The 11,018-nt window shown below is 39.0% G+C and overlaps 2 protein-coding genes across 3 annotated transcripts; one reads left to right on the top strand and one right to left on the bottom strand.

Moving 5' to 3' along the window:
* Positions 1-1,224: 1,224 nt before the first annotated feature.
* On the top strand, positions 1,225-3,677 carry LOC122617135. Of its 2 annotated transcripts, XM_043792851.1 has the most exons (4): positions 1,225-1,762; positions 1,828-3,308; positions 3,360-3,392; positions 3,460-3,677. In XM_043792851.1, exons 1-4 carry the CDS (start codon positions 1,255-1,257, stop codon positions 3,535-3,537), a joined length of 2,100 nt encoding a protein of 699 aa, XP_043648786.1. In that variant the 5' UTR covers positions 1,225-1,254; the 3' UTR covers positions 3,538-3,677. The 2 variants fall into 2 exon arrangements, with proteins under 2 accessions (XP_043648786.1, XP_043648785.1); XM_043792850.1 differs by having other exon boundaries at positions 1,828-3,392.
* A 5,156-nt stretch (positions 3,678-8,833) lies between these two features.
* Positions 8,834-10,013, bottom strand: LOC122617283. Its single transcript, XM_043793080.1, has 3 exons — positions 9,760-10,013; positions 9,564-9,682; positions 8,834-9,510 (listed from the first exon to the last, which is right to left on the bottom strand). The coding sequence occupies exons 1-3, from the start codon at positions 9,765-9,767 to the stop codon at positions 8,834-8,836; spliced, it is 804 nt and encodes a 267-aa protein (XP_043649015.1). The 5' UTR covers positions 9,768-10,013.
* Between the last annotated feature and the right edge of the window lie 1,005 nt (positions 10,014-11,018).

Below are 11,018 nucleotides of genomic sequence, written 5' to 3'. Positions count from 1 at the left end.
CCTGCGTTGCAAATTACGCAGAACCAAGGACTAAAGTCTTGAAACTGGTAGCTGGAAGCATAAGGCTGGTGGAGTATAAAATGCGAAAGTTGATGCCGCGGTCTCTTATAGTTTTCCAGGTAAATTTCTGCTCACATTTTCTACATTAGTCAGCATTAAAAATTTATTTGCTTTGAGTAGATTACACGCACCCGCAACAACAACGGCCACGGGGCGGATTTTCCGGGCGCTGGAAGGACGAACCAGAAGTAACGGCTTCTAAAGTTTCTTTCCTTCTTTTTTTTTAACCGCATACCATGGGATAGAGACGTAAGGAGTGCGAGATAACTGGGATATAAAAAAGGGGGGACAGGCGGAGAAAAATGCAAGCTTCATGAGGCTTTGGAGGGTGGAGGGGGTGTGGTTGGTTGGCAAAACAAATGAGCTGACTGCAAATTAAGTGCAGCTGCCAGTTTCACTTGGCCGCGGCAACTACTTTAAACAAACTTAAACTGCGCTTTAAGTTTTCATTCACAAGGCGTGGCGGAGATCATAAATCCCTGCAGTGCGCCCTCAACTTTTAAATAACGATGTCCGTCGGCACATTAACATAGCGATATGCACTATATGCATAAACCCCATCCAATGCACTTGTTTTATCAAACAATCTGATAAAAAAAACTTCACACTTTGAAACTAGGATACGCAAGTACCCATGCTGCAAAAATCAAGTCTTTAAAACATTCGAATTTGCTTAGGTCCACCCTAATCACATATATATATGGGCAATTCTCCGGAAAGTACAGTCCATTTTACAAAAATAAGTGATATAAAAAGGGACATGGAAAAATACCTTAATACTTCATAGTTTCCCATGCACTGCTATTTGAATGAACACAGCTGTATGTATTTACATTTATTTATTTTAGATTGCGCTTTTATTTGTTTGCTGCAGTTATCAACGCAATAATCACAAGTATATAACCGATGCTCGAAAAGGAAATACCCTGTTTGGTATATGGTCACTAACACTAGTAATAATAATACATCTCATAGTTATAACTCCGCAGCTAGAATTATATACCAAATAAAAAACAAGGTTTTTTTTATGAAATGAGCTTAAACGGAAGTTATAAAAATATCAGGCAGCCTTAGCCACCCCAAAAGTATAGGGTAAGTGAATATTGCCCATCCATTGAATACGTTTCCGAGCTAAGCCCCAGTGTACTTTGGGTTCTCTTCAAAGACGTGCCTTATTGAACTTGTTTCCATAAAATGGAAAACGAAAAAACTATATTAGACATGAGTCATTATAATCTCTTTCTTGTACTCGACATTCTAAAGAAACACTGCGAAATACAGAATGCCAATGAATCTTTGGCGCCCATCAAATACGCTGATATCTTTAATTTTGCTGTCACTTGCAAGAAATTTCGGCGAATCGTTTGGGACTGGGATAAATCGATGTACCACGAACTGGAGATCGACCTACTGTTTGTTGTTCCCCACAAAACAATCAACGTTGCGTTTGCGGAGATTCATAAATCTCTGGAGGGAGCCACAAAGCAAAAAAGAGAACAGTATATGGACATTTATATAAAGGCCTTGATGGGGAATCCCCTACTTCACAAAATTACCCTGATCCATACCAACCCGGACTTTAACAGCGATCACTCGAGTGTATTTGATGAAATCGTAATGGCACTGCATGGCAAAGCCAAGCGCATAACGTTGGATTCGGCTAGAATGCCGAAAATCAAGGAGATAATTGTTGATATAGCAGGCAAATGGAATTCTTGTCTACATGGACACACATATATTTTTCTATAACATCATTTTTCGTTGCAGATCGCGAAATAAGTGATCTTTATCTCTTTCGAAATATTTCCAAGCTCAGCCTAACTGCATCTATTCAAATGTCTGACCTTGAGGAATTTTGCCGTTTAAACCCCACATTGGTAACATTGGAAGTGAATTCAATTCACTTTTCTGACTGTGGAAAGCTAACTCAAATCGTTCCCCACTGCCCAAATTTAAAGCAATTGAAATTTCAAGCGAATGATAATTTAAGGGATAATGATAACGTCAAGCTTTCTCTATTAAATAAGCTTCAAAAATTAGAAATTGTCAACACGATCAACCTTCCAAAGAAGCTTAATTTCCTGCTGCCTGATAAAAATGAAGAAGAATGGCAGGAAGACCAGTCTTTAGAAATGTCCTCCGAGTGTGCGTCCCTAATTGGAGGTGTCTCAACTTTAAGGACATCCACTCCCATCCTTCAGCTCCTTAGAGCTTTTAGCGAGAAGAAAAAGTCTGCGCTAATTCAATTGCGCATAGGTTTTGACATTGACGATGAAATGGCACAGGCTATTGTGAATGTAAAAGGACTACGAATGTTGGAGTGCGGATTCTGTGATCCCAAGAGCATTAGGCATATGGTACGACACGCAACACTTAACCGATTAAGCATACTCAGTAAGGGTCCACTAGTTACCGATTATTATGCAGCTTTGCTAGAAAAACAAGTCACTGTCTCAAATTTGGATTCAAAAATGTATTTAAACGCTCGAGGGTATCTATATATTCAGACAGAGAATGCGCACATTTTTTCGCGTGTTGACTTTGAACCGTTTTTGAAACTGAAAAACCTTAAAAATCTAATATTGCCTGTTGATATGCTCGTATCTATGGAATCCACATTGCCCCAGTTCTTGGAGCTAGGTGTATGCATAAGAAGTGAAGCATGCGAAATAGTCCTGGATCCTCAGAAGCGGAAACTTCATGTGATCTACGAAATTGGCTACTACAAAGATGTTCATTTTTCAATGCCAACGAATCTGCGCTGCGTTGAGCTTATCTCTTTATATATGCCAACAACTCACCTTCTTCAACAACTATCCACACACAACATAGAAACATTGCAGGAATTATATATCGGATATCCTGACAGAGATTCCGATATCGACTACCTTAACAAGGACGTGGTTGAAGCTCTGTCAACCCTTAAGTGTTTAAGAACAATCACATGTGGATTTCAAAAATTGATTTACATTCTCCCACTGGCTCGCCTAAAGGAACTAGGGAATATTGAGGTGTTATCGGAACACCACCCCAAGAATGTTAACTTTTCGAGATGCCTAGACCCCCTTTTAAGGAACTGTCCCAAGCTGAGCTCCTTTAGAATAAAAGTTCCTGTAGATGGAATAACCAAAAAGCTTTTGAACAGTCTTGAAAATGTGGTTGCTATAAGCAGAGTTAAGCAAGATATTCAAGAGGATTTGGATATTCACATATTCTGGATTAAAAAGCCACATAGTATATTTAACAAGGTTTGTATACGGAGAATTGCACAGATCCACACTAAAGTTATTCGATTCCAGATAAGAGCCGTTAACAATTTAACTGACAAACAGGTCGGTATGCAAGCCACCGCAGTAAAGACGTTATACCAAATAATATTGTGTGATTGTATAATTGCAGCTTAAACTTATTAGAAGGCCACTTCAACGCATAAAGTTGACAGTTGAACAGCATATTGAAAGTGATAATATTTTTTAAAATATTGTCGAAATGCTGGGCAATTCTTTTCGTTTTATTTATGGACATACATTATTTTAAGCACATATGCCAAATAAATAATTTGTAAATTCCTTTGTATCACTTGCAAGTCATAAATTTCCCTAAAAGCAAACTAAGCACACTCGAACGACAATTAAATAAATTCAATTTGCACCTGCCGACAACATTACTGGATTTCAACCCATACGTATGAAATTAAATAAATTAAACACATACACACACAGGCAGGCATTTTGCTGACACACCGGAAGGACAAGTATTTACTTTACAAGTAAGTTTGCATTTTGATTAAACTTAACAAGCTTTCCGCTGCTGGAAATAATTTGTACTGCGTTCTTGCAAAGAGGCTGCTCTTTCCCATACTCACATACTCCCATTCCCACCCCCATTCGCATTCGCCCACCTGAATGACAGGTGTTTATTTTCCGAAAATGCAATTGAGCGGAATTTCATGATGCAGGCATTTTGTCAGCTGGGCTGCGGCTTAAGGTATAATTAAATAATGACACTTGGGGAAATCGAATGTTGCGCCTGAGCAGGGACGTCGAACTTTTGGGTATTTCATTTACCTGAAACCGATTGGAAATGAGCAAGTAGAAAATGAAAATATTTGTAGTATTTCGGGATTTGGGGTTCGTGATTGGCAATTGCTATTTTTAAGCCAGATACAAATTGGAATTGACGTTTAATAGACAACAGCTGGCACTTCCAACTCTGTGCGTGTGTTGCGGTGTTGAAAGTGCATGGGTCATTCTCGAATGCAATGCAAATTGCGTATACGCAGTGTGTGATGCGAGTGGCGATGTGCAAACTAAGCACCGAGAACAGCCTCTGTTTTATTTACGCACTGAAAACTCGTTGAAAACACACAGGCACCGAGGCATCGCTGGAGAGAGACAATGAATGTTTAATAATTTAGCCCGAGTGCATTAGTGGCCGAGTCCTGTCCTCCTTTCGTCCCCTCGTCCCTTCGTCCTGTCGCACAGACACACGGACAATAGGACAAAAGGACAAACGACGCCACACATTGGCATAATTTGTCAGATGTCGAGCAATTTTGTGAGACTGCTGCTAATTAAATATGCCAGCACATACACGTAAATAGACATTGCGAGCAAATTCTGCAAAGTAGTTGAGTGCCATGCAAATAGCCAATTTCAGACACAACTTGGCCAATCGGCTGTGTTCGAAAGCCAATCCTATTGCCAATCTCTGAGCCCGTGCCAATGCAAACACTGGTCCAGAAAACACAAAGAACTCTCCAATCAGCCAGTTCACTTCGGTCCACTCTTAATCAGTGAATGTCAACGGATGGTGAGGCACTCATCTGAAAAACCAGATCCTTGTGGCATTTTCACTTGCGATTAATTCAGCTCTGGCATTAAATACACACTTATGCATGTATTTGCTCTATTTTCAGTCTTATTAGCCACATACGCTGCTTTCTCAAAATGTTTTCAACACTTTTCGTGCCGGGAATAAATCCATTTATTCATTTTGCTGTGCTTCCCTCGCAAGTCAGCACAGCCCAACTGATAGTTAAATTGGTAACCGAAACCCGGTCATACATTGCATTCTCATCTCCGGCCCGGATAATCTTTATTGTTTCACAGTTCAGTGACACAAATTTGCAATTGCAATTGAATGAATTCTTACATTTCGAGTGCGGGTTTTCCATTCACAGACACGCAGCGATAAGAGTGTCGGGCAAAAAAAGTGCTGGAATATATTAATATTGATGCAAAAAGCAGAAACAGAAAGGTTGGTCAAAAAATGTATCTACTTTTACCCGTTGCGCATTTATTTTAATCAAGGCTGCGGAGGTCAGTGCATTGCGTGGTGTTTGTTTAAGGCATACGTTGGAAGTTTATTAAAATTAAAATACATTATACAAAAGAGCAGCGCTAATTATGCATTTAAAGCGAAAAAGTATCATCCCTCAAGCCAAGCATAAATATTTGTGCACTTAATTACAAAATGCATTCCGAGGAATTATGAACTCGTATTTATCGGTTCGCTGACTTTGGGCATCAATTCATCCGTTGAAGTCGGCAAGTGAACTTTATTTGGGTTAATTATTTAAAATTGTGAAAGCGAAAATATGGTGAAAAATGTGTACTGATAATGGCAAATTTGTCACATTTTTTCATTCATATTTATTTTTCAATGTAAGCTTTCAAGCGATGCAGTTAATACATTTACTAAATTAACTTTTTGCTGAATAAAATCGCTATGGGAATAAATCATAACTGGAACATTAATTTCGGTCACATTTGTTAATTCCTGATGTTTTGTGTTTTTTAATGTGTTGCATAGACTTGAGAAGCTTTAACTAGTTTTTAGCTATACATGCCGTTCCCTGGCGACGGTTTATTTATTACGAAGAACCATCCTGGCCAGATTCAATTAAGCAGTTCGCTCCGGGTCCAATTGGCCCATCCGATACCCGCCCTGCCAATTATGTACCTTTCTGTGCAACCAATTAGCCATTTTGTGCGGGTCTCGAGGGCTCGAGGGGTCCATCAAATACACCTGAAACTGCGAAACAGCTTCTGAAACTTCAAACCGCCACTTTGAGCGAGTGGAGGTCCTTTAGCCGTAAACCAATTACTCGGGGTCCCAGAAGGATGCCTCGTGTCGCCGTTGTCAATTAATTGGATTATTTATGTGTATTTTGATGGCAACAAAACGCAATCACTTTGCACGCGTGTCAAAATCTGTCATATACCCATCTGCCCTGCCACATTAATTTCAGATCTTGTTTTCTCACAATAGTCAGTCCATGCAAGGTTAATGGTTTGAAAACACTCCTAACTTTCATGTTTTCCTTCTCCAAATAATTTGAAAACAGTTGTTAAATGCATCGGCGAACAAGGCCATTGAGTTAATGAGAGACATTAAATCATTTTTTCTGCACTTATTAATGTTCAACATAAATTCAGTGCACGCAATGAGTTTTTAATTTGCGAAACCATGTGGTGAAAAATCGTTCTAAATAAATAAGATAAATAGGATAGTTATAGTAACCGCAAAAAATTTAACATTACAAAATGCATTAAACTTAATTTGTTTTTAAAGAATTGAAATAAAACAAGAGAGAACGCTATAGTCGAGTTCCCCGACTATCTGATACCCGTTACTCAGCTAGTGGAAGTGCAAAGGAGAGTTTTTGGCGGTTTGTGGGCGTTAGAGTGGGCGTGGCAAAAAGTTTTTTTTGGAAATCGATAAAAATTTACAAGACTAATACAAAAATGAAAAAATATAAAAACATTTTTCAAAAGTGTGGGCGTGGCAGTTTTAGGCGGTTTGTGGGCGTTAGAGTGGGCGTGGCAACATGAATCGACAAACTTGCGCTGCGTCTATGTCCCTGGAGTCTGTATGCCTAATCTCAACTTTCTAGCTTTTGTAGTTCCTGAGATCTCGACGTTCAAACGGACGGACAGACAGACGGACAGACGGACATGGCCAGATCGACTCGGCTACTGATCCTGATCAAGAATATATATACTTTATATGGTCGGAAACGCTTCCTTCTGCCTGTTACATACTTTTCAACGAATCTAGTATACCCTTTTACTCTACGAGTAACGGGTATAACCAGATTTAGTTGTATAATAAGTACTGTAAATTGTTGTTTTTATTTGAAAATAAAATGAGAGTAAGCTATTTGAGACTAGAAAACTTTTGGTATAACTCAGTCGACTTTGAACCCTTTGCGAGCCAATAGATGGAAGTCAATCATTGATGGCAGAGCTCTGTTTCTGGTTATTGCTGCGAAATGTCCTTTGGCAAGTGCACTTCCTTGGAAAATATCTGAGATGTCTGCTACCGGCAAACTACGAGCCCTTCAACAATGACATTAAGAACTACCATCATGTTGAGCAGGCAGAGGCAGATGCCCCAAGGATGTCAAGGGGCAGACAGGATGTGGATGGTGGATGGTGGATGGGCGTTTAGCTTGACAAAAACCCCTGGTTACAAGCGGATGCGACACTGATGGCTTTGTGTTCGATAAATGTCAACAAGCTGAGCAAGTTTTAATTGAAACACTTCACCAAGTTCTGCAGTTTGGCATCGAAAATTTGCACGACATTTTAAAATGTTTCGAAATATCCAATTACGAAATAGTCTGATGGAGCATTGCACCATGTCAGACTAGTTCAAGTGTCAACAAGCCAAGACAATTTTGCCAAAAACTTTGAGACTTCTGTCCGAAGGGCATTGCAAGTTAAGGCTGTTAAGAGTGATAAGGTCACACGGTTTTGTTTGGTCCTTTGTCAAACAATGCAATTACATTCTAAAGTTCTCAAACGGCAGGAACAAGACAATCAATTTTCTATACTTGTAATACAATTTAATTATGTTAAATGCATGGCCAAACAGCTCGCTTTAAAGGGAAAATGGTTTTATTAATAAAGCTTGTATTTCTCTCACAAATCTGTTTCAACGAATTGTGTCAAAAACTTTTGCCACTTTTGTGGAAACTTAAACTTTTGCAGCTGCACTCGCAAACAAAATGATAAAATGGAGTTGAATTTTTGATCAACGTTAGGAAAACATGATGTGCTGGAGGTCGTCATAAATATATTACTTTAACCGAGAGCCAGTCAGTGAAATCTAAAATAGAAACAATCATTTCCGCTGCCACCCCGCCATTCTCACCGCCAAAACACAATAGCCGCTTCCGGTTCGTCTTCTCGCATCCCACTTCCGCCACACTTGACGTACTTCCGTCTCCGACAGTTGCCATTTCATTTTCCCTGTCTGCCCCTGTCTATCCGCAATCACTGTTTGTTTGTCCTGCGTCCTGCTTACTATCACTGCAAAATGGGGGGAAAGTCAGCGACATCGCCCCGCCTGCACAACAGTTGCCATCATTTCGTTTTTTGTCCTTTTTTTGCCGTTTTTCATTCTAAGAGTGTTTTCTAATTATAAATTGTTTTTAGCTTTAAGTGAAAAATTATGCCAAATTGTTTCTGACACATTTCATTAACAGTTCGGAGTTTCGCATAATTGGAAATGCCTCTCCACCCCCAATAATGCTTTTACTTTCAACTTTTTTCGGCTTCAAGCCCCGCAGGCGCTCTCATTCAAATGAGTAGGTAAAATTTAAATAAACAATTTACTCCTAAGAGATTGCTTTAATTTTCATTTCTGGAAAAGTAGGTCGATAAGCTAAGCTTTAGCATTTCTAAATGGCAAAAGATAACACTTAAATTATTATATACTTTTATATAATTTATTTATACATTTTTTTATATATTTTTGTATATTTTTATAATGTTAATAGATCAAAGGCTGCAATTGAACGGAACATCAGATTATTGCTGGCCGAGGCTTTTGCTTTAAAATCATTTAACGTATCTGTATCATGCTGTCCGTGAATTAGTAGTTGTAACGTCTTCTTTGACTCATTTTCATATAATACTTCAGATGCTTTATTGACAAAGTCAGGATTTATATTGCTGTCGAATAGTCGTAGAAACCGGAGATCTTTGCACTGCCGTATTACTTCCAGGTATGTTGCAGATATATCTATATGATGAAGGTACGTTATTCGCAAGCTCTGCAAAGAGGTGAGTGACGTTAGATATATCACCAATTCAGGGCTATTAAAACTGCAATCCAGGTTCCTTAATGATTTTATATTTGCGAGCGACTGTGCCTCGTAGTTGGCTGTGATTTGTCCCTTGACTCGAAGGACTCTTAGTGTCTGCTTGCTGGCCAGGAAATCGAAAATCGTCGTCAGAGATGTTCTTTGATTTCTATAACAGACTAGCAATGGCGACTCAGTGGATCGATCTATATTGAAGCTTAGCTCTTGTAGTTCAGGCAAGAAATTCAGTATATTCCGTAGACTTGAACTGCTCACTTCCCTCGATATATGTAAAATTCTCAGTGCAGTCAGAGATCGGCAATTTCGCAGTAATATTTTTCCAACATTCTCGTGCCCTATTAAAAAAATTAAATACCCAAAGAGGAAATATCGATATTTTAACACTTACATAGAATGCGTATATGCAGTTGCCTTATATTTGGTAAATCGTGTATGGCCTTCAGTAGGAGTTTGGTCATCGGGTGAGGATATATCTGCCTTATCTGGATGGACTCTAAATTTTGCATGCTTCGGATCAGGTTATAGAATTTTGAAAAAGCATCATTCCTTTTATTTTTAGAGTAATTGTCATTAAATGAACTAACCAGATCATCGGCGAATATGTTTAGTGATTTAACACTTTGTGCAATAAGACTTAGCAATGTTAACTCCCAAGGTTCAACATCACCAACCATATGATAATTAGCGTATCCACGTCGTGACCAGCCATGAAAAACATCCCTGAATCTCGAACATGTGTGGGCGAAACTTATTCGTGATTTTACTTCAGTGAAATCCAATATTCTCTCTAGGCAATAATCGTTTAGTTGCAAAATTCTGAGCTCATCCATTGCGGGCAAGCAGCTATGAGTGACTAACCGAAAAGCTTACGGTAAGGTAATAATGCAAAAAAATAGATAAGATAAATGATATCAGTGAATTCGTAATGTAACTGCATTCTGACTGATAGTGGAAATACTCCTTCTGATTTTCATCAAGCATTGTAACTCACTTGACTTGCACTATTCAGTGCTGAGACACGAGAAGCTTACAAACTGGTTTTTCGAATTTAAATGTTTAATATCTACACTTAACAGGCATTTTAAAATTCTATAAATATTAAAAAATATCAACAGGCCACGACACACACACACACAAGCTCTCACCTGGCTCTCATCTGGCTCTCACCTGGCAGCATTAACTTTTATTGGCACGGCACTACTACTGACCTACTTTATTTAACACCGAGGAGGCTCAGCACACACACACCAACGCACACACACATCAACACATCAGCGCACACACACATGCTGACGGGCCACACGCATAGGAAACAAACACATATACAAACACAAGGAGGAAAGAGCGGAAAAGCCGGGCTCAGCGGGCGTACTTTGATCTATGGCCTGACTGTCAGGCATTTTCCTTTTCCCTCAACTTTTCCGCAGCCGTTCAACAATTCGCCGAGGAGCAGCCAGTAATTTCTTTGCTTTGCTCGTTTATTAAATTAACACAGCACGCGGTCGCAGCAGCGGCCAGAATAGAGGTAAACCAAACTCATCGGCGATTCAATATCATGTCCTCGTTGTAAAACCGTTGTAAAAACTTCACAAGCCAAGACAATACCCTCTACTTCGTTAGAGCTACAAAGTAGAACGAATTCTGTGCAAGCAAAATCGCCCTCGGTGGTTTATTTCAGTTGGAAAAGACCTTTGAAATACCATTCATATCTTTCAAAATATTTCAGATTTATTTAAAATTTTATTTTGTTATTTATATTTACTTCTAGTTAAGTAAGCTTTCGTAATTGATAGCTTATGGCTCTAATCAAGTAATTACAATTAACCAACATTTGTTTTCCGAA

The sequence above is a fragment of the Drosophila teissieri genome, chromosome 3L, assembly GCF_016746235.2.
Source record: "Drosophila teissieri strain GT53w chromosome 3L, Prin_Dtei_1.1, whole genome shotgun sequence".
Classification (NCBI taxonomy): domain Eukaryota; kingdom Metazoa; phylum Arthropoda; class Insecta; order Diptera; family Drosophilidae; genus Drosophila; species Drosophila teissieri.
This window is presented reverse-complemented; position numbering and strand designations above follow the sequence as displayed.

Bases quoted from the DNA above. Each gene is read 5' to 3' on its own strand.
- LOC122617135 (XM_043792850.1), top strand. From the start codon at position 1,255: ATGGAAAACGAAAAAACTATATTAGACATGAGTCATTATAATCTCTTT. The intron at 1,763-1,827 runs GCAAATGGAATT...TTTTCGTTGCAG, and splicing joins GATAATTGTTGATATAGCAG to ATCGCGAAATAAGTGATCTT. The intron at 3,393-3,459 runs GTCGGTATGCAA...GTATAATTGCAG, and splicing joins ACAATTTAACTGACAAACAG to CTTAAACTTATTAGAAGGCC.
- LOC122617283 (XM_043793080.1), bottom strand. The intron at 9,511-9,563 runs GTAAGTGTTAAA...TTTTTTTAATAG, and splicing joins ACTGCATATACGCATTCTAT to GGCACGAGAATGTTGGAAAA.